At 36.2% G+C, this 22110-nt stretch overlaps 1 protein-coding gene across 6 annotated transcripts in view; it reads left to right on the top strand.

The window, feature by feature from the left end:
- Positions 1–22110, top strand: part of LOC110198228 (BOS complex subunit NOMO1) — an 80614-nt gene that overhangs the window by 2063 nt on the left and 56441 nt on the right. For 5 of the 6 annotated variants that reach the window (XM_020972409.2, XM_020972411.2, XM_020972412.2 and 2 more), the window contains exons 2-14: positions 2785–2874; positions 5019–5064; positions 5980–6080; positions 6193–6299; positions 6545–6617; positions 7841–7993; positions 8346–8483; positions 9057–9146; positions 9701–9806; positions 10006–10156; positions 19399–19573; positions 20392–20533; positions 21395–21526. In XM_020972409.2, the coding sequence (XP_020828068.1) occupies positions 2785–2874; positions 5019–5064; positions 5980–6080; positions 6193–6299; positions 6545–6617; positions 7841–7993; positions 8346–8483; positions 9057–9146; positions 9701–9806; positions 10006–10156; positions 19399–19573; positions 20392–20533; positions 21395–21526 (1504 nt within the window). Of the gene's footprint in view, positions 1–2784; positions 2875–5018; positions 5065–5979; positions 6081–6192; positions 6300–6544; positions 6618–7840; positions 7994–8345; positions 8484–9056; positions 9147–9700; positions 9807–10005; positions 10157–19398; positions 19574–20391; positions 20534–21394; positions 21527–22110 lie in introns of those variants that run through there. The other variant, XM_078152860.1, reaches the window with a different exon arrangement.

The raw sequence follows: 22110 nt of genomic DNA on the forward strand, positions 1-22110 counted from the left end.
TACCTTTAGAGTATAAGTTCCTGGAGAGTAGAGTGTTTCATCCTTTGTGGGCACTTAATGTTTCCTAGTTGATTTCCAAGCTTTAGTTTCCTCAGCTGTTAAATGGGTTTATAATATTTCCTACCTTACAGGGTTGTTCAGAAGATTAAATGAGGTTCTGTGTATAATGCTCTTTAGAGTACTATATACATGTAATCATAGAGTACTATGATTATACTGAAGAGGTTTGGGGTAGAAGCTAGGATTGCTGGGACCCTGAGAATGCCAAGGCAGAGTTGCCTGGAATGAACTCACACACTCAACCAGTCGTTCATTCAAGAGGCAGTTTATTGTAATGTTAATAGAAGCAGATGAATTTGGGGAACTTAAACCCTAATGGGGGTGAATCTAGAACTTATATACAAAAGGGGCATGGGAAAGGAATGCCAGGGATGCTAATTAGGTAATCTAAGGGTCCTGATGTCTTTGGGAGCTATGGATGGGAAAGTGTAGAGAGTGTACCAGACATTGAGGGAGTTGTTAGAGGTATGGACCTTGGGGATCTGGTGGGAGGAAGAGTCCTTGGGCCAGCCAGGGACAAAAATCTTTGAGCCAGACAGCCCTCTGTTTGTTCTGATAAGACAGTGTGTTCTGCAGCGAGAAAATTTTCTCACAGAAAAGGGGACTACAAGAAATTGGGGGCCTGAGCACCTATCTCTGACCTTAGACTTTTGGCCATTATAACTTTTTTTTTTGCTTGAAGAGGTACATGAATTGTTTAACACCTAGGTAATAAGTAATAATACATGGTGTCAGAGTGCCTTAACTCCTGAGAGCTAATTTTCAGCATACGTATTTATTTTAAAATAAAAGTGTTTTATTGGATGCAACCTTTGCCAATATTTCAGGAAATATAGTTCCTTATGGTTTGCAGATAACTGAGGCAGAAGATTTCTAGGGGAACAGCAGTATTTATAGTATAAGGTTTGTTTGTGTCTTGAGCCATATGGAGAAGAATTACCAGACTGGGAGTCAGTAGGCCTTTATTTTCCTTAGACTCTGCCAGCTAATAGTTTGACTTAGGCTTCACTTCACCTGCTTGAACCACCCTTTTCTTCTTTGTAAAATGAGGAAGTTGAATTAGATGCTTTCTTTTTTGTTATTAAATTTTATTTTTAATTTATGGAACGAAACAAACATGTCCATAACAAAGTACAATAAAAAAGATGATTGCATGTGAAACTGCAAATCTATGCACAACTTGCTATTCCTTTCAAATATACAACAAAATTATCATGTAAATTTCTTTTTCCCCCCTTCCTGATAGCTACCATTAGACATAAATAGGTGTATACACACACACACACACACACGTAAAATTATTCTATACATCTGTTTATCAGTTCTTTCTCTGGATGCAGATAGTGTCTTCTTGTGTCCTTTATAGTTAGAGTATTTATAATAGTCAAAGTAACTTGTTTAAAATTGTTCTTAAAACAATATCGCTCTTACTGTATACAGTGTTCTCTTGGTTCTGCTCATTTCACTCTTCATTATTTTGTGCAAATTTTTCCATGTTTTTCTAAACTTATTGAGGTCATCATTTCTTATGGCACAGTAGTATTCCATCACAATCACATACCACAATTTGTTCAGCCCTTCCCCAATGGGCATCCTTGCAGTTTCCAGTTCTTTGCCACTACAAAGAGAGCTGCTATAAACATTTTAAAGTGTATAGGTGATTTTCCTTTTTTCTTAATTATCTTCGGAAATGGACCAATTAGTGATATTGTTGGGTCTAAGGGTATAGGTAGTTTAATAATTCTTTGGGTATAAGTCTGGATTGTTCTCCAAAAGGAAAGCAGAAAATTGGAAATTAGGTGCTTTCCAAGGCTGTTTCTACCTTTAAAATTCTCTAAGTTCATATGTTTCCTATTGAGTTGAAAGTAAAAAGTGACATCACCTCTTGAAACAGAAATTCTTGATTTTTTCTCACTAACTTGAACTAAATGAATTTATTATCGCCTATTTACATTCGATATGGTTAATCTTGTATGTGTTTATATTTGTTGAATTGTGAATTAGTCTGTATTCTTAGGCAGTAAAACCAAGTAATTTTGTCATGAATTTCAGTAATTAATTTTGTTCTGTTCCCCAATAAAAACTGTTTCATGACCAAATATAATTTTTTCCTAATTTTTAAATAATGTACTTATTATGCCCTTTAAACATACATAGTATTTATATGTGTATGTGTACACATATACATATGCATTCTTTTACCTGTTTCATGTTTCTTAAAAATCCTTTACGTAGCATATTTAAATAACTGTTATGATTGAGGATCCTAAAACATTCTTATTCATAAAATCCATGGGAATTAAGTTAACATTAAATTAATTTTCCAAGTGAGAAATTAAACTTAGAAATTAAAGAGCCAAGGGTATTACAATATATATGTATATGTCTGTATAAATTATACTTATAAATAATCAGGATATAAGATTTAAATAATGGCTTTCTGCTAGGTGCCTTTTATTAAGTTTCTGAAAGACCTGCTTCTGTGCTGTGGACTAAATAAGAAATTAACAAAATTGAAAGATCCAGACCCTTATTCTAGTAGTTCACATGAAATGACATGTGTAACAGAAAAAAAACAAGCCTACAAAAGTATTTTAAATTATTTAATATTCTGTGTAGACTTCAGATTGTTTCTGAAATGTGAAAGTTAAACTTAATTCAAATTCTGTATCTGAGTATCAGTGCAACTTTTTTTTCCATTTCAAATTTTTTATCTTTGTGTAGATTAAGTTATACACTAAGCATGGAACTTTGAAATACCAAACAGACTGTGCTCCAAACAATGGGTACTTTATGATTCCTCTGTATGACAAGGTAAGAGACTGAAAATGGTTCAGTCTGATTTCATGCTATTCATGATTATTGATATGTAGGGAAGCAGTGTGCCACAGGGATTTGATCATACTAGTAGGTGATTATTGGTTCTATCTGCCTTTGACTTTTGTGGCCTTAGGCAAATTACAAGTTTGTTTTCTTAATTGTACATGAAACATAGCAATGTTAAGTAAGAAGTAGATAATGAACAATCAGTACAGTGATATAAAGTCATTCATTTAATTTTAGTACTTTGGTAGATTCTTGATTTCATTACAAGAAACCTTTTTCCATTGTTTCATAAATAGAGGGACTGTGCATTGTTCTGCAGGTTTTACCTGGGAACACAAATGCTTAAATTTTAGGCCATTCATCTTATTCTTATTCTTACTCTGTGATTGATTTGCCTCTTGTCTCCTTATAAGATGGCTTTGGATTCTTGAAGGTGATGCTTCCAGAACACAACTTTTAGCTGGTTTTGCCAAGCTGCAAAAGTGACAGGTGTAGACTTAGGTAGGGATTGTTGTTTGATAACAGTGGAAGAGAAAGTTTTGGAGTCAGAGAGCCTACATCTGTGGTTTACATCCAGCCTCTTGAATTACCTTGGCTAAGTCACTTAACCTTTTGGGGCCTCAGGTTCTTCATCTCTAAAGTGAAGGGCTTGGACTAGATGATCTTTGAGGTCTGTTGCGGCACTAAATCTGTGATCATGTTCCCATTTTAGTTTGAAGCAGATTATTACCAGAAGGTTGCCCATGATAATGAATGAATGAAAAAGCATTTTATGTGCTTACTATATGCCAGGCCCTGTGCTAAGTTCTGAGGATACAAATATAAAAGTAAAACAGTTACTGTTCTGAAGGAGCACTAGGAGAAGCAGCAGCCATGGGAGTGAGGGCTAGGGGAGGACATTTTGGGTTTTGAAGTCCTAGGGATAGCTCTTTTCCAGAAGAAGTAGTCCTGTTTATTGGATTACAGTTCTGGGACTTCTAGGAATCTCACCAGTCAGGAAAATCCAGCCCGAGAAGAATTTCACAGCTGTGCCCTAGGGTGCAGGGAGATGGAGGGAGGGGAGCAGCAGCCCAGAGTAGAGGGCAAAGGAGGGAAAAAGAGGGAGTGGGAGCCTGCTAAGTCTAGTGAAATTCATTCGTTCGTTCATTTATTGGAAATTAACAACCCATTCATTTAACATTAACAGTAAAACAAAAGGTAAGAGAAATCTCAGGGTATTGATATAATTTAGTACAAAAATCACATTTTTATCTTAAAGAAATTTATTGATCCATTTATTTAACAAACATTAAGAGCCTTGCTTTGCACAATACATTATCTGAGGTAATAGAGGAAAAACAGATGTTTCTTCCTGTGCCCAAGGAACTTATAATTCAACGGGGGAAATAGACATAGGATCATAGATTTGGAGCTGAAAGAGACCGTAGATGTCATATGATCTAGCACCTTCATTTCACAGGTGAAGAAACTGAGGTCCAGAAAAGTAAGTAAATTATCCAGTGTCAAAGTAAGTGACAGGATTAAAGTCCAGGTTCCTTGACTCCAAATCCAGAGCTCTTCAAACATAATACAAACTAAATGGTAAATACATAAGAAAAATGTGAAGTGTTATATGAGATTAGGTGAGGCAGATCTCATGTCTGGCTGAACTGATTTTTTCCATTAATTATACACATTGTTATCTTATTACTAGGCAAATGATTATGTGGATATCACTTATTTAGCAAGTTGTTTTCAAAAATCTAAGAGGTAACTACTGCTTAAACTCCATGTTTTATATCAGAATTTGATATATGTCAGATTTATTAAGTCCAGTGCCTTGTTTTTGCATAGGATGACAGAAGCCAGTAACTTGATGCAGTTTTAGAGTATCTAGCTCGTCTGAGTTCAAATCCTTCCTCTGATGCTTAGTCTCTTTGTGACATTCTGTAAGTCCTTAACTACCCTAAGCCCAAGTTTCCTCATTTGTTAGATGAGGGTCTTGGACTAGAAGAGCTCTGAGGTCCCTTCTAGCTCTAGCTCTATGATTATACTGTTGTTTTTATATTTTCTTTCATGTTTAAAGATTTTTGGTTGAATGATGGCATTAAAGCTAACAATACTATTAAAAATTTTCCCTCTTTTTGACATAGGGGGATTTCATTCTAAAAATTGAACCTCCCCTAGGGTGGAGTTTTGGTAAGTAAATGACTAGACAGACATCTTCCATTACGGAATATAATCTCTACTGAATCTTCATGAAAAAAAGACTTGTGCTGGTTAGATTGCTTAAATAATAAGGATTAATTTCTAGTTGTAGTCATACTTTACTTGAAAGCTTCCTGCTGTGGGCAAGCCAACTACACTCAGCAGCTTGGCAACTTCACCTACTACTCTCCTACTGCAGTGAACTCCCTTTTCTGAAAAAGTTTATGATTAAGTGAAAAAAGTTATTATTTCCATACTTTGTTTCTCCCTTCTGTTTCTTCTTTTGAGTGGATAACTAGAGAAGGAGGGAGCATCAGAATGCCTTTTTATGGCCTTAAAGTTTATGTAGGAGAAGAAAATAGATTTTCCCCCAGACATAGTTGGAATAACTCTTCTTGGGACTCTGTTCTGGCTTTGAAGTTTGGAAATGAGGCATGGCTATGGCTTGTTGGAGTCTTATTTTTGCAAAGTAGTTGGTACTGTGTTCTGTAATGAGATTTTGGGTTTAGCCACTTTGGAGGGACATATTTTAAGGACTATAATGAAACTGCCACCTAAAAATTCATTCTGTTGTGAGACTAGGCTTTATGTAAGTTCAGAATCTGAGGTGATGACATTTTCCTCTTTCATTAAGCCTATGGAGGCGCATAAATACTGTTTTTCCAAAACCTTGAAGAGTAGAGTAGAATCCACTTAGTGTTGAAAGTTTCTGAATTCAACTATACATAAAGTTTTAGTGCTACAAATGGACTATTTGATGATGTTTACTAAGTTGCAAATGATACTTTGAGATAAAACTCAGATGAGAGACTGGTTAACATATTTTACTTAGGAAGATTTCACGATATTAAAGATGTAAAGTTGTTCTGTTAACTCCTTTCTTATTGCCTTCTTTTTTGTCCCCAGAACCAACAACTGTGGACCTTCATGTTGATGGTATTAATGATATCTGCACAAAAGGAGGCGACATCAACTTTGTATTCACAGGGTTTTCTGTGAATGGAAAGGTTTGGCTTTTTGCAGTTTTCTTAGTAACATGCAGTGAACTTCTTTTTCTCCTTGAGAACGTGTTAGGTTAATTGTACTTAGTTACAAATTACTATGTGTTCTTTATGGCAGGTACTCAGTAAAGGGCAAACTTTGGGACCTGCTGGAGTTCAGGTTATGTTAAGAAGCATTGGGAATGAAGCACATATACAATCTACTGTGACTCAGCCTGGTGGAAAGTAAGTTATGCCTTATTTTGCCTTGTCTTCTGGATGTATAGATTCTTCCTTTTTAACTTAGAAACCACACAGCTAGTAAGTCTTATGTGTGTGAGGCCTGATTTGAACTCAGGTCGCGCTGAATCCAGAGCCGGTGCTCTATCAACTGTGCCACCTACCTGCCCCTGAGGAAATTTAACGTGCTATATAAATAAAAGTTTACTCATAGATTAAGAGAAAGATAAACATAATTTTATATTTCATAGGTTTGCATTTTTTAAAGTTCTTCCCGGAGAATATGAAATATTTGCATCTCATCCAACCTGGACATTGAGAGAAGTAAGTATTTTAAACATGTGATTTAAATGAATGAATTAAAAAAAAATTTAAGCACTTATGTGCTAGGCACAGTGCTGAATGCTAGGGAAATTAAAATAATAGATGTCCCTGACATCAAGGAATTTGCATTTTAAAATGGAAGACAACATATATAGGGGTGTGGTGGCCAGGGAAGGGTAAAGTCACAGAGACGGTAAATGGAGCCAGAAGGCAGTCAGTTGACATGCCTTTTCCAGAAGCAGTGGTGATGTTGATCTGATCACTGTTCCCAGACCAAAAGATTGAAAGGGGGGGGGTGACGCATGCTAGGAATATGTCATTCAGTCAAGGGTGGGGAAGTGGGGTGATGTGAGGAGCTATCACCAGTGAGCATAGGCTCAGGGCAAGAACTGGAGGTCTCTTTGGGCAATTGGCATTGAATTATATCTACAGTAGTTCAAATTAAGAAGCTTATTTTGGAATACATTTAAGAGCATTTGATTTATGAAGTGAATTTCTTTTTTTTTTGGGAAGTCATCTGTAGATAAGAAAACAAACTGTTATGGTCTCTCTCTGGTAATAATTAGATGGATGCTGTCCATAGACAGCATACTGCTAAAAGTTTTCTTTAGCAATGATATATGTTATCTGTTAAAGCTTTCAAGAGAATGTTCTTTATCCTGCTGTGAAATGATTCTGTTTTTAATTGGAGTTATTTAAAAAAGCAAATACTCAAAACTGTGCAGAATATAATATAATTTAGTTGTATTTCTTTAAAGGCAAAACTAAAAATTTAGAACAATTGCGAAAAATTAAAATTTTTTTTTCTCTTCCCATAGCTAGTTAGGTTACTTATAAAAGATTTAAAACAAATTTGAAATATTCCAGATCTTGCTTTTATTCTGATACTTGATGGCTTTCCTGCTTAGAAAATTATTAGACATGATTAAGCTGAGATGTGTGTCTATAAGTTTTGTATATATGTAGGTTATCACATATATAGTCTTAATTTGATACTTTATAGTGTTTTGTGGTATTTTAAGTTTTTAATGTAATTATCTTATGATAGAACGCTTAGTTTTAGACTTGAGTTCTATGTTTTGCATTCGACGTGTATAGTATGTTATAGAGAGGAATAAAGGTATCCAAACACAGAATGATTTTTAATGGTGTCAAATATGTTATGCTATAGTTGTGTACAATGAAAAAGGAAATATACCCATTAATTTTTCCTGTTCTTTTAGGCCAGCACTACTGTTCGAGTAACTAACTCCAATGCTTATGCTGCTGGTCCCCTGCTAGTTGCTGGTTATAATGTTTCTGGTTCTGTTCGAAGTGATGGGGAGCCTATGAAAGGTGTTAAGTTTCTCCTCTTTTCCTCTTCGGTAGCCAGAGAGGTAAGGAAAAGTCAGATGCTTAGAATAATAAAGGAAATAAAGGAAAAATAGAGACTAAGAAAACAATACTAATTTAAATTTGTAGAAACCATTAATAACTGTGTAGCTGAGCTACTATTTAATGAGAAATCTAAGTAATAATATGTGTAGATGTGTATGTGTAGATAACTTTTGTTTTATCTTAATTTTTCTTGAAATAGTAATATTGAATAATAATTATAATATTCTACAGTAGGATAGTAATTATGATAGAGAAGGCAACTACATAAATTTTTTTGTCATTTTACAGTAACTTTTAGTGAGTTTTGGGATACAGGAAAGAAATAATTTAAAAAAAATTTTTCCCCCACAGGATATACTGGGTTGCAATAGTTCTCCAGTAGATGGGTTCCAGTCTCAGGATGAGAAACTGATATTTTTGTGCAGTGTTATCTCAAAAGAAGATGGCTCCTTCTCCTTCTTTTCATTGCCGACTGGGAGATATACAGTGGTAAAGGAAGATGAATTTCATTTACCTTTTTTTTCTTTAGGAACCTGATGTTATAAAACATGATCTGCTACTTTAGTGTTAAAAGCAGATGTTTCAGTTCCTGGTTTCATATGCCATTCTCTTTTTCTGTTCTTTGTAAATGGAAATGATGTTGTTTGTTAGTGCCTGTTATGTTCATACTAAAAAATGGTAAAATGATACCTCTACCTATGTAACTCAGTGAAACTTTTTTCTTGAATTATTTAGGTTGTTATTTTGGCTGCTTAGTAGCTAATGTATACATACACATACACACACGCACACATATATAATATATATGCTACTGAATAGCTTTTTTATATATATATATATATATATACATACACACATATACATACATACATACATACATCTGCTTCTTTTTACATCTGAAACATTTCTTATGGCAACATTTGTTGCTATGACATTTGGTTGTGAAGTTTTCAGTCCTTTCCTCATTTTCAAGTTGATAGGTTGAATGTTTTTGTTGGCCGTGACCTTTTAGAAGTAAAATATTGTGCTGAAGCTAAATTAAAAGGTTTGATCTTGTTTCAGGTTCCATTCTACAGAGGGGAAAGGATTACTTTTGATGTTGCTCCTTCTAGGTTAGACTTTACTGTTGAGCATGACAGCTTAAAAATTGAGGTAAGAGTCCCATATTAAACTTGGAATATAAGACACATATTTATATTTCATGTCCCTTTGCAGAAATGGAAAAGTTCTAGAAAATAAAAATTTTGATGAGAGGGATTTTGGGGAAAACACAAAACCTTGTTTGGTTGAGGCTTTTTAGAGGACCTCTTGCACGTTTTTTCATTATTAGAACAGTTAGTTATTTTAATGATGATAGCATTTTATATATATATATATATATACACACACACACACACACACATATATACACATGCATATACATACATACACACACACACAACACACATAATACACATCACCTTTTCAGGTGTCATGCATTCAAAATTAGAGGTGAATTCTCAGAGGCAAAGCTAAAGTGTTATCAACAATAGCTTATATGCATGGTAGGGTTCTGGCTTTTGTTGGAAGAAGTTTTTTGTGAGCTAGAAAGAACTCTTGACAAAATCATTGATATGCAATTTTAGAAATAGTCTATAGATCAGTGTTCCTTCTGCTTTGATTGCTTAAATGAATAATGAATTCTCTGTCTCTTCCGCCTGTTCTAGCCTGTTTTCCATGTCATGGGCTTCTCAGTCACTGGCAGGGTTTTGAATGGCCCAGAGGGAGAGGGTGTTTCAGATGCTATTGTCATACTGAATAATCAAATCAAAGGTGAGTGATGAATGTTGGGATTTGACCATTTCAGTCAAATGAAGAAAACATTACTTTTAAATGAAAAGAGAAGTTATTTCTAACTTGCTATATGAGAACATGGAAAAATTTACTTGACTGTCATTTTCTTGATTTCTGCAGAATATGTATGCTTCTACACATGGTTGATTTGCTTCATTTATTTTTCCTTGTGTTACAGTAAAAACAAAAGGTGATGGCTCTTTTCGCCTGGAGAACATAACCACAGGAACATATACAATTCATGCTCAGAAGGAGCACCTCTACTTTGATCCTATTACAGTTAAAATAGCACCTAATACTCCTCAGCTGGCTGACATCATAGCCACAGGGTAAGGTTGCAGTTCACTTTAGTGGAAAATATTAGGGTAAATAGTTTTGTGTTTAGAGAGTTCTCAATATGGAAATATGAGATTTTGAAGGCGCTTTTTTCCTTAAGTGATCTGCATTGAGAGTTTTGCTTTAGGTAGATGTCTTTCAGTTTTGAACATTAACCTAGTAGTCATTCTGAAAAAGTAGTCATTTGTTGGGTGCTTTAAAAAATTATTTTGCTGCAGAAGTCAAAATAGGTTTATTTATGAAATCAAATTGAATAACATTTTCTATGGCTTCTTCTTGTGACATTGAATGTAAATTGGTGCTTCTATAATTCTAGAAGCATTTTATAATCTGTTTAAGTAGCTGTAAATTATGATCAATGTTCATTTAATCCTTGTGTTCTTCTGAAGGTTATACTGTTTATTGAGAAACATTGTAAGATGTTTTTGAGTAATTAGGTTGGGATTATTGCACTTTGTTCTGCTTTGTCATTAGCAGCTTCATAGTTGCACTATCCCATAATTGAACTTAAATAACAGAGTATATAAAGGATCTGTGATTTTGTTAGCATGGGGAACTCCTGGTATGGGAACTCACCAACAGAGATTGTAACTTGTCCAGGATCACAAGGCTAATAATACATGCTAGAAGCAGGATTTGACCCCAGGTTGCCCAGCACTCTAATGATGATACTGTCTTTTGGACATAAATAATAATTTGAAAAGCAGTCACCCATAAGTTTAAAGAACTCTTAAAAACGAAAGGATTACCTACTTATAGACTATGTAGTACATACTTATTCTATACCAAAAGGATGAATTTTTCAGAAAAGAGTTGCCGAAGGTTATTCTAGCTTTCTTCTAGTTTGCTTCATTATTTTTTGTTTTTATTTTTAAATTTCCATTTTTGCCATTCTTTAACTTTAGCTCTGACTGCCTGTGTTGTGGTCTGAGAGGTTGAAACCCCTCAAAGACTGAAGTACAGTGTGGGGTCATCTGGAATGAATTTACAGGCTCAAGCATTCTTTGAGTCAAATTGGCAAAGATCTATTGTTATGCTATGTAGCAGGCAAGGATTCTTAAGGAACTTGTAAGAGACTGAAGATGGTGCTGGAGTTTTTATGGAAAAGGGCATGGGAAAGGTATGCCAGGGATACTGATTAGGTAATCTAAAGGTCCAGGTATCTTTGTGAGCTATAGATGGGAAAGAGTAGGGAGTACACCAGACAGGGAGGGAAATGTCAGGGGACCTTGGGAATCTGACAAGAGGAGTCATCCCTGGGCCAGCCAGGGACAGAAGACTCCTTGGACCAGGCAAGATACTCCTCTCTTCTCTGTCCTGATTAGCAACATGGAAAAGTTTTCTCACAAGACAGGAGCTTACTAAGGAATTGGGAGGCTTCCAGAGACATGATCTTGGGGCTGGGAGCAGCCCACCACTCTCTCACCCAGCTTTGTGTCACCAGGGAGAGAAATAAGTGTTTTGCTGAGGCCCCCCTCATGAGTAATTGCTAGGGACAGTGGCCTTGGGCTGGGGGAAAACTGCCAGGGATAGTATTTCTGAGGCCAGGGAGAAACACCCCATCACCTGCACTGTTAACTTTGAACTTTAGGCATTTCCAGTTTCTTTAACGAAAAGTGTCAGTTTGAAAAACTTCTTGATTCCACTTCTGGATTTGCCCAATTCCAAGATGCTTTATTTTAATGACAAAATACCATAGAAGCATATCTCTTTATTTTCTTTTGCCTCTGACTTACCTTTATGTCTTTTAGCATGTTATGTTTTGCAGCACTGTGTTTTGTCCCCACTTAATGTGCCTGTCCAGAATTCACTTGTAAGATTTTGGGAGATTTGTAATACTATTAAAAATCAAAATAGAATCTTCTGGAATTCTTCACCAGTGAGTGAGAAAATTAGTGATTACTGATTTTTTTTCTTGTCTTTGACCAAACCTTTTTTTTGGTGGGGGTGGAGGTGGGGATGAAATGGGGGGACGAGGTTCTGGATCTGTGATTTCACCTGTATGAGGAAGTCCTGATGAATCTCCCTCCACCACTGCAGGTCAGCAACTGCTTTGCACTGTATAGTTGTTCCTTCTCAGGGCGCCCGAGGCATTTAAAGAACTGGCATTTAAAGCCCCATGAGACCTGTCTCCTTTCTACCTTTCCAGTCTTATACATTTCTCCCCTCAATGTACTCTGTGATTCAGCTGAATTGGCCTGCCTCCCTAGAATACTCTCCTTCCTCCTCTTCCCCACCCAGCTTTCCTGGCATTCTTCCTTTAGGATTTAGCTCAGATTCCATCTTCTGCAGGAACCCCCCCTCCTCCCCCTCATTGCCACTGCCCCAGTCCAGTATCTTCTCTGAGATTACCTTCCATTTATATATCTATCTTATAGGTACTTAGTTATTTGCATGTCAGGGACCATGTTTCTTTGTACCCCAGCACTTAACACAGTGCCTGGTGCATCAGAAACCAGTTTGTTAACTGCCTTTTTGACTTTGAGACTGTTCTTTCCCGATTGGCCTGCTACCTCTGTGATCACTCCTTTTCAGTGTCCTTAACTAGTTCTAACTTCCCTTAAACAAGACCCTTTTTTTTTTCTATATACTGCCTCTCTTGGCAATTTCGTCTGCTTTCATTACTTCATATATCATCTCTTTGTAGCTCACTTGCAAATCTATCTCTAGTCCCATTCTCTTCTTAGAGAGCTCAAGTCCTGTATTTCCAGTATTGACTGGACATATCCTTCTGGATGTTCTTTTGGTGTTTATATTTGGCATGCACCAAATTGAATGAACCATCTCACTTCTCCACTCTTTTTGGCTTCATTGTTTCTGTTGATGGTAATATTATTCTCACAGTTACCCAGAGTTCAGTCCCTCATTATCTCCCTAATTCACTGTAGTTTTAGTTTCCTTGGTGACAACTTCCAGTATCTTCCTCAGTTCTTTCCACTGCTGCCAAGGTAATCTAATGTACATGTCTGAGCACATAATATGCTTTAAAAACAAAACAACAAAAGATAACTTCAATGGCTCACCATTGATTAAAATGCAGATTGCTTTTTTTTTGCATTCAAGGGTATTCATAGGCTAGTTCCACCTACCTTTCCTTTTCTGCCAAACTTGGTCAAGAAATTTAGTTCTTACAGTTGTAAAAAGAAGGGATTGGATTAGATGTTTCCTTCTTGTTCAGAATCTATAATTCTGTGAGACCTCTGTTTGAGTCCTGGTTCTATCACTTATTAGCTAATCTTTCTCTCCCTTAGTTCCAGTTTGTTCATCTGTAAAATGGGTTGAGTAGTACCAGTTGCCATGTTATAAGTGGGAGTGTATGGCCGGGTCTCTTGCTAAAGAGTCATTCTTGCAAATAAAATAAATATTAATAATTTATACATGGTATATACAGATTCTGTGAGTGGTGTTCCAAGAAACGATATATTTTATAAGCAGAGTAAGTTCTTAAATTTGTAATTTAACTTGTCATTCTATGTAGTGCTGTTAACGTTGATTGCAGACTTGAATGTTGTATTCAAATATTCAGTTATATTCCTTTGTGTTTTCCAGTGTTTGACTATTTCCTATCAGCTGCAGTTCTTTGTATATACAGTACTACTAAATTTACTACTTATTAATTACTACATAATTTTTTAGGTATGCATAATAATGAGTATAGAGTATAAAGCATGTTAGAAATATTTTAAGAATAATAAATTCAATCTGTCAGCTCTTTTCAATGTTTTAAATCATTATGATATCTTGGTTCATAATAATAAGCTATATATTATTATATCTTTTTTTAGAAAACCTCTGAAACTGTTAGTATAACCTTATCACAGAAAAATGATTTACTGTTTATTATTATGTTTATTCATTATTATTTAAAAACATAAAATTCTATGAAAAATACAGAATAACTTGTGATTTGGGGAATTCCTACATATTTTCATTTCTCATTCCCAAATCATGAAGATTACTATGTCAGGGATTTTCAAACATTAGTAATATTTATGTTATCTAGGTCACAAAGTGGTTGTGATATTGAAATGAGACTTTATATTTAAATTGTTTTCAAAACCTTGTTGTGCTATAGAAGATATTATTTCACACTTTATATGTAGATTGGACTTTTAGCCATTACTCAACATTTGTCATGGCCTCTCTGCCTGCATTCAGAGTCTTAGGTTGCATTTTAAGAGACAAAATGTGTAGAACTAGTAGGATGCTTATTTCATCATATCTGCTCTTCACCTTATGTTCATATCAGGCTATATCTAGAATGTTGTGGTAGTACTGAATACAACTGAGAAATTAGGCAATATCTAGAAAAAGGCAAATGGGGTGAAAGTACAGCCTCGAGATTCTGACACATGAGATCTGGTTGAAAGAAATGTGGCTGTTTAGTTTGGAGAAGAAAAGACATGGAGATTATCAGTATCATTAAGTATTTGAAGATGGGACTGGACTTGCACCAAAGGGCAGAACCAGAACAATGGGTGAAAGTTGAAAACACACAAATTTAGGCCTTAAGAGAAACTTCCTTACAAGTAGAGCTATCCTCTTCCCTGAAGCTTTCCTCAGTTCCACCTAGCTACAAGAGAGAGAGGTGGTATAGGTAGTTTACTGACTTGGGGCATAGTTTCGGATTGCTTTCAAGAATAGCTATACCAATTCATAGTTGTGCCTACTGTGCTTCATTCTTCCTGTCCTATGTACTTTGCACATTTAAACTTGTAATATAGTTACTTTTATATAGGGTATCTCCTTAGTTGTAAATTTATTGAGTTTGGGATGATGATGTTTTTCATTGTTTGTCATGTTTATTAAGGTACTGCTTGGTACTGGTGCTATAAATGTCAAACTTAAACAGTCTCTCTCCAGGGACCTTAGGGTACAGTGTGCACAGAAATGTAGATGTATGGGGTAGTTTGAGGAGGGAAAGAAAACTAACCATTGAGGACTTTGGGATATCTTCATGGAGGTTATACCTCCCTTGGTCTTTGTATTCCCAGTGTCTTACATTTTGCTAATAAGCATACGGGGAAGTCTGTGAGGTTCTGGCTAGCTTTTTCTGCATTTATGGGGTAAAAGAAGTCGCCTTTTTTTTTTGAGGAGTTGGGATTAAATGACTTGTCCCAAGTCACACAGCTAGTAAGTGTTATGTATCTGAGGCTAGATTTGAACTCAGGTCCTCCTGACTGCAGGGCTGGTGCTCTATCTACTCTATCCACTCTATCCACTTAATCCACCTAAGTCACTTATTATAGTGACTTAAAGTCTGCTTGGCCACCAGGTAGAATTGGACACTGTCCTGGGGCCCCTAAGGGGATGGAGCACTTGTTTTCCCAGCCCAGTAAAATTTTTTTTAAATATAAATTTATTTATTTTTAGTTTTCAATATTCACTTCCACAAGTTTTTGAGTTCCAAATTTCTCACCCCTCCCCCCATCCCAAGATGGCATGCATTCTGAATACCCCTTCCCCTGGTCTGCCTTCTCTTCGATCTCTCCCCCCTCCCTTCTCTTATCCCCTTCCCCTTCTATTTTCCTGTAGAGCAGGATAGACTTCTGTACCCCATTTCCTGTATTTCTTATTTCCCAGTTGCATGTGAAAACATTTTTTTTAAAACATGTGTTTTTAAAACTTTGAGTTCCAAATTTTCTTCCTTCCTCCCTCCCCACCCACCCTCATTGAAAAGGCAGGCAACTCAATATAGGTTGTACATGTGCAGTTATGCAAAACACTTCCTTAGTAGACCAGCCCAGTAAAATCTTGTGGGTTTTTATAGGATTCTTATCTGGATCAAGCAGGACCAGGCACTGGGAGAAGGGAGCTCAGAGCTCAGATTTGGGGACTGGTGCTGATTCATGTTAGTGGGGGTTGGAATCTGGTTTTAGGCTATTACTGTTGGTCTTATTCTGACAAGAGTGACTTGGCTTTCCTGGGGTTTCTTCATTTAAGAAATTTGGTGGTTACTGAATTCCTTACAGCGCTGCTGCTCTGCTGGAGTAACCCAGCAGCTACTGGATCCTCAATTGTATTAGGACAGAAGTTTCCTGATGACAGCTCCCTTTATTCTGACACCGCTTTCCCCCTCCAAGAAACCTGTATTAACTTCCTTTGATCCCAGCTTCCCTACAGGTTTCCCTAGTGAAGCTTCCTCTACCAAGGAAACTTATTGGCCCCAGCTTTTCTGATGAAGCTGTCTGGCCTGGGTCTGGTAAACAGCCCAACCCATGTGGGCTTTGCATCTGGAAGACTTGGGTGCCCAAGACCATGCATGTTGCTGTGTCCTAATGACTGACTGGCCAGACATGTTTCCGGATGGGAGATGAGGGGACCGACACAGGTCACAGTGCCATTGTATCCTTGCTAGGCAAAGTAAATTTGCTCCTTCATTAAATGTTCAGTGACTCACAAATGCTTCATTTTGTCCCAACATCGAATCTAAACTAAGAAGGTCCTGGCTTTAGAGCTGTTCCTACAATACCAAGGTTGTTCAGTTTTTTCCTTGTTACCTTGTAAATAAATCATAGGATGTAGTTTTTTGCATATCTGTCTCTCTTAGGATACTTGTATATGTTATTGATTATTAATGATTATGCGGAGGAGTGTGTAAAACTTTCAGCCTGTAATTATTGGCTGTACGGTGCTTTATTATGCCTTAAACTTGATGCTGTATGGTAAATGTTTGTCTTCATCTCCTCTCTACCCCCAATTCCCAAAGGCTAAATATTACTGGTTGTTATACCTTCAGTATAACATACTAATGCATCTGGGTACACATAGGCTGTCATTTATTGACCATCTACTATGTGCAAAGTCCTTTGCTAGGTGATCTGAGAGTTGCCAAGCTAAATAAGACATACTTTTCCTTGAGGGGTTCACAAACTTAGCTGTAGAGAAGGACAAAAGAAAAGTCTTTTGGGACTTTGGAGAGTGACAAGACAACTTCTAATGTGATTTTTTAGAGTGGGTGGTATTTTGGTTGGCCTTAAAGGGTGAGCATGATTTCAGTAGACAGAGATAATGGTGGACTAGTGTTCCAGTAGGGGGGGAAAGAATGAAAAAGGTTGTAATGGTTGAAAAGTATAGGACATATTTGGGGAAAGACAAGTGTCCCAGATTGGTTAGAATATAGCATATATGGAAGAGAAATAGGAAATAAGATCAGAAAGGTAGGTTGTATCCAGATTGTAGAGGACCTTGAATGCCGTATTAAGAAGTTTGAGTTTTGTTGAGTAGATAGTAAAGTAGGAAAAGTGTTTGAGTATGATAGTGATATTAAATTAGAATTTTTTTTTTTAGGCAATTGGGGTTAAGTGACTTGCCCAGGGTCACACAGCCAGTAAGTGTCAAGTGTTTGGTCTGAGGCTAGATTTGAACTCAGATCCTCCTGACTTCAGGGCCAGTGCTCTATCCACTGCGCCATATAGCTGCCCCTAGAATTTCTTTATGTCTTTAAATATATTATATTGAGTTATAATGCAGATGGACTCTTGTACTTTCTTCCCCAGCATACATAGATAAATTGTCTCTGCTGTCTTAGAGAGCTATAGTATTGAAGCATTATTGATGAACAGGTAACTGCTTCTCAGTCCCTAGAAAGCAGGGTTTGTTTTATTTTATCACTAGTTCTCCTATATTATCAAGAGTATCTGCTGCTTGCTGTTATCATCACTACTTGATTAATTGCTGACCCTTCTGATCTCTACCATCCTAATCCCTCATTTTCCTTTCTATCTTTTCTGTTGCCCATTGCTTCTCCTTACTTCATAACTTAAAAAAAAACAACTAATATCTTATAGAAATCTTGCTAATTAATCTTCCACAAGAAGAATTGGCCAGTCACAGATTGTGGGACTTTTAACACTTCTTGGCTATGTTTGTTGGAGGATACATATGGGCAGCTGCTTCTCTATCAGATATTTTTTGGGGGTAGGAATGAATGGAGTTAGAATTAATTACTGTGTTTCCTCTCTGAAGGCTGGCTTCCAAATAAATTTTGACAGCAGTCCTTTTCCTTTGCCAAAAGTTGGTGCTGATATACAAGTTTAGGATAAACCCCCAGGTTTTAAGTTAAAGTTTGTGAAAAGCCCTTGACTTCCTTTGGACAAATATACTACTTAGGTCGCTGCTATTTCGTTTGAAGTTTTGATTTGTTGATAGAATTACTAATACTGAAGCTGCCTTTAAATTAAATATAAGTGTTATGTCATTTTAAAGCTGTGGGTTTCCTCAGAAAGGGATGGATTTTCACTATTGATTAGAGAAATGCAAATCAAAACAACTCTGAAGTACCACATCACACCTATTAGATTGGCCAACATGACAAAACAGGAAAATGATAAATGTTGGAGAAGATATGGGAAAATTGGAACACTAATGCATTGTTGGTAGAGTTGTGAAATGATCCAACCATTCTGGAGAACAATTTGGAACTATGCCCAAAGGGCTATAAAAATGTACATACCTTTTGACCCAGCAATAGCACTTCTAGGGCTGTATCTCAGAGAGGTCATACAAATGGGAAAAGGACCCACATGTACAAAAATATTTATAGCAGCTCTGTATGGCAAAGAATTGGAAATTGAGAGGATGCCCATCAATTGGGGAATGGCTGAACAAGTTGTGGTATATGAATGTAATGGAATAAATACTATTGAGCTATAAGAAATGATGAACAGGCTGACTTCAGAAAAACCTGGAAAGACTTGTATGGTCCGATGCTGAGTGAAGTGAGCAGAACCAGGAGAATATTGTACACAATAACAGCCACATTGTGCGATGACTAATATTGATAAACTTAACCCTTCTCAGCAATGCAAGAATGTAAGACATCTCCAAAGGCCTCGTAGTAGAAAATGCTATGCACATCCAGATAAAGAACTATGGAGTTTGAATGCAGATCGAAGCATACTATTTGCTGTTTTTTTTTTCTTCTGTTATATTTTGTTTCCTTTTTCTGGTGGTTCCTCCTGTTGGTTCTAATTCTTACTTACAACATCACTAATGTGAAAATATGTTTAATAGGAATGTATATGTATAGCCTCTATCAGAGTGCACGCCTTCTAGGGGAGGGAAGTGGGCAGGGAGGGGGAGAAAATTTTACAACTCAAAAGCTTATGGAAGTGATTGTTGATAATTCAAAATAAATTAATTAAAAAAAAGAAAAGGATGGATTTTACGATTTGATGTGATTGCCTCTTCCCCCCCCCATTAGCATATTGGACTGAATTTTTTTTTTTTGCAGGTTCAGTGTCTGTGGTTACATATCTATAACTCGCTTTCCTGATACAATCAAGCAGATCAGTAAATACAAAGTTGTCATGACATCTCAGGGCAGGGAAAAATCTTTGATCACAGCAGAGACTGACTCACGTGGAGAATTTTGTTTTAAAGCAAAATCAGGGAACTATAAAGTCCAGGTAAGATGAGAGAATTTTAGTCTTACTTAAAAAGAATAGAGGAAACTCTTTGTTTTTATTAAGAACCAGTTAAGACTAAATTCAAGATAAGATTCTAGTTTTGGGAGGCTCTCTTATGAACTTTGTAAATGCCTTTACCTTCCAGGTTCTCAAAGGTGACTTTCTACATTTTTATTTCTAGTACAGTAAAGGTTCATCATGATTTAATGTAAATTCTGATATGCCCTTAAATGCTTTCTGAATTGACAACCAGTACACAAAATATTATGTTTTTGACCCCATATATTGTAGATTTCCAGCTGTTATTATCAGGACATTTCTCTCAAAGCTGGAACAATTAACAATCTATAGGAGAATGTAATGAGAAATAGACATTGATTCTTTAAAGAAGAGTAGTAGTTATGTGATTTTTTTTGTATGAGTTAAAAAATGGCTAGACATTGCTATCTTTTTTTTCCCCTTATTTTAAGAAGTACTCAAAAAGAAAAGGACAATAGAAATAGAAATAGTCCAAAAAGGATCCAGTCATATGATGTTAAAATTCCCTGAGTTGCATTTAGTGCTAGTGGCCTATGACTAGGGACCATTTTTTGGGTAGAGACATAAAATTTAATGCTTTTTAGGTCAGTAGAATGAGTTGTGATAATGAACATGCTTCTGTCATTATAGGTTGTTTGTGAACATGATTGTGAGTGTTAAATCAGGTTTCTTGAAATGAATATTTGTCACTTAAAAATCTGTATTATGCTGCACAAGCAGATGTACTTTGCCACAGACTAAATTGTAATTTTATAATGTTGTTCTGTGTATTTATGTAGGTGGTGGTGCCTGAGGCAGAAACCAGAGCAGGACTTTCTTTGAAACCCAAAATATTCCCTGTTGTTGTTACCAACAGGCCAGTGATGGATGTGACCTTTTCCCAGTTTTTGGCCTCAGTTTCAGGGAAAGTGTCTTGTTTGGGTAAGTTGTGAATTGAGAACACAAATAGATAATTATGAAAAAGCATAAAGGGTATGCTAGTGAAATTCTCTTCATGTGGGGAAGTATTATACTGGTGTCAGCCAAGTATAATAACAGTGTTCTTAGCAGCACCTTAATTAATACAAGACAGTGGGGCCCTAGCCCCCAGATGCTGAAATTTAAAGGTCACTATTAGGCATATTCTACTATCTTAGAAACAACTTGGCTTAACACTTAGTTAGCAAGTTAGTTAAAACAGGAAGATATCAAATGGCAAGTGCTTCTTCTCTCAGACTGCTGTTACCCAAGTGGAGGATCTATCTTGTGCTTCCCACCCCTGAATTTATCTTAGTTCATTTTGAGGGTGTGATTTATGAAACTTGACTTAAGATCAGATTTGTCAGACTGCTATGAAAAATAGTAGCTGTGTCTCTGGTTCCAAGAGAGGATTTTATGATGTCCTATTTTTCTCAATATGTACTGAATAAAGGCTAGTAGTAAGCCATTTAGAATAATTTTCCAAGGCATTTATTCTCATCACCTTTGGCTCCCAGGGTATGTTGAGGTTATTGGCTCTGTCTTAATTCTTCAGAGAAATTGTCTAATTTGTGACAGAGCACGGGTTTTGGTTTCCTTTGGGATCTAAAGTGCTGTTTACTAGTATTTTGGTTCTAGTAACTTGTTTGCTGAGTGATGGATGTGCTAAAGAAACTCATATTAATTTCTTTTGAAGAATTAAATTGTCGTAAGTAACAGAGTAGAACTTTGAGGAGAGAAGTAAGTGCTTTGGGTTTTTGAAGCTTTAGGCTTTTGGGGCTTTCTGCTATACTTGACTTCCCTTTTTTTTTTTTTTTTGGTCAGATACCTGTGGTGACTTGCTGGTGACTTTACAGTCCATAAGCCGTCAGGGGGAGAAGCGTAGTCTACAGTTATCTGGCAAGGTCAACTCCATGACTTTTACTTTTGATAATGTGCTACCCGGCCGATACAAAAGTAAGATGCGTTTGAACTTTTTTAGGTTTAGTTAATATACGTTATGTTTCCTGCCAATCTTATTCTTTTAAAAGTTGTGTTTGGCCTTTTAAAATATAATACTCAAAATCCAGTTAGAGCTTAATACCTTTACTTAATTCTTTCTTGTCCTTTTGTGCTGCATATATAATACATTATTAGGCATTAAAGAAAATGTTGTCGTGGCATGAACTGGTTGCCATCCTTCTGTAGGATAATATATTCTTTACCTTTTGATAAGTCTGGACTTCATGCCATTCCATTTCCAAATAATAGGGAAAAAAATGGCAAAATAGTTTCATTGTTGTGTAAACATTATGGTTTTATCTTACTACATTTTGTTAATGAAGTGACATTGGCTGCTTGCACTTTTACTTTTTCAGAATACTGTATTGCTTCTAAGTGTAGTAAGTTACAGTATTTTCCATTTTTATTAACTTCTCAGATCTGTGATTTTATTGATTCACTCTCCGCAGATGTACATCATATCCCTTCCATGTAATTGTTAATGACCTTCTAGGTGACAAATCAGAATAGAATTATCAGCTTTAAGTCTAAAGAAATCC

Source organism: Phascolarctos cinereus, unplaced genomic scaffold (genome assembly GCF_003287225.1).
Source record: "Phascolarctos cinereus isolate Bilbo 61053 unplaced genomic scaffold, phaCin_HiC Scaffold_4;HRSCAF=312, whole genome shotgun sequence".
Classification (NCBI taxonomy): Eukaryota; Metazoa; Chordata; class Mammalia; order Diprotodontia; family Phascolarctidae; genus Phascolarctos; species Phascolarctos cinereus.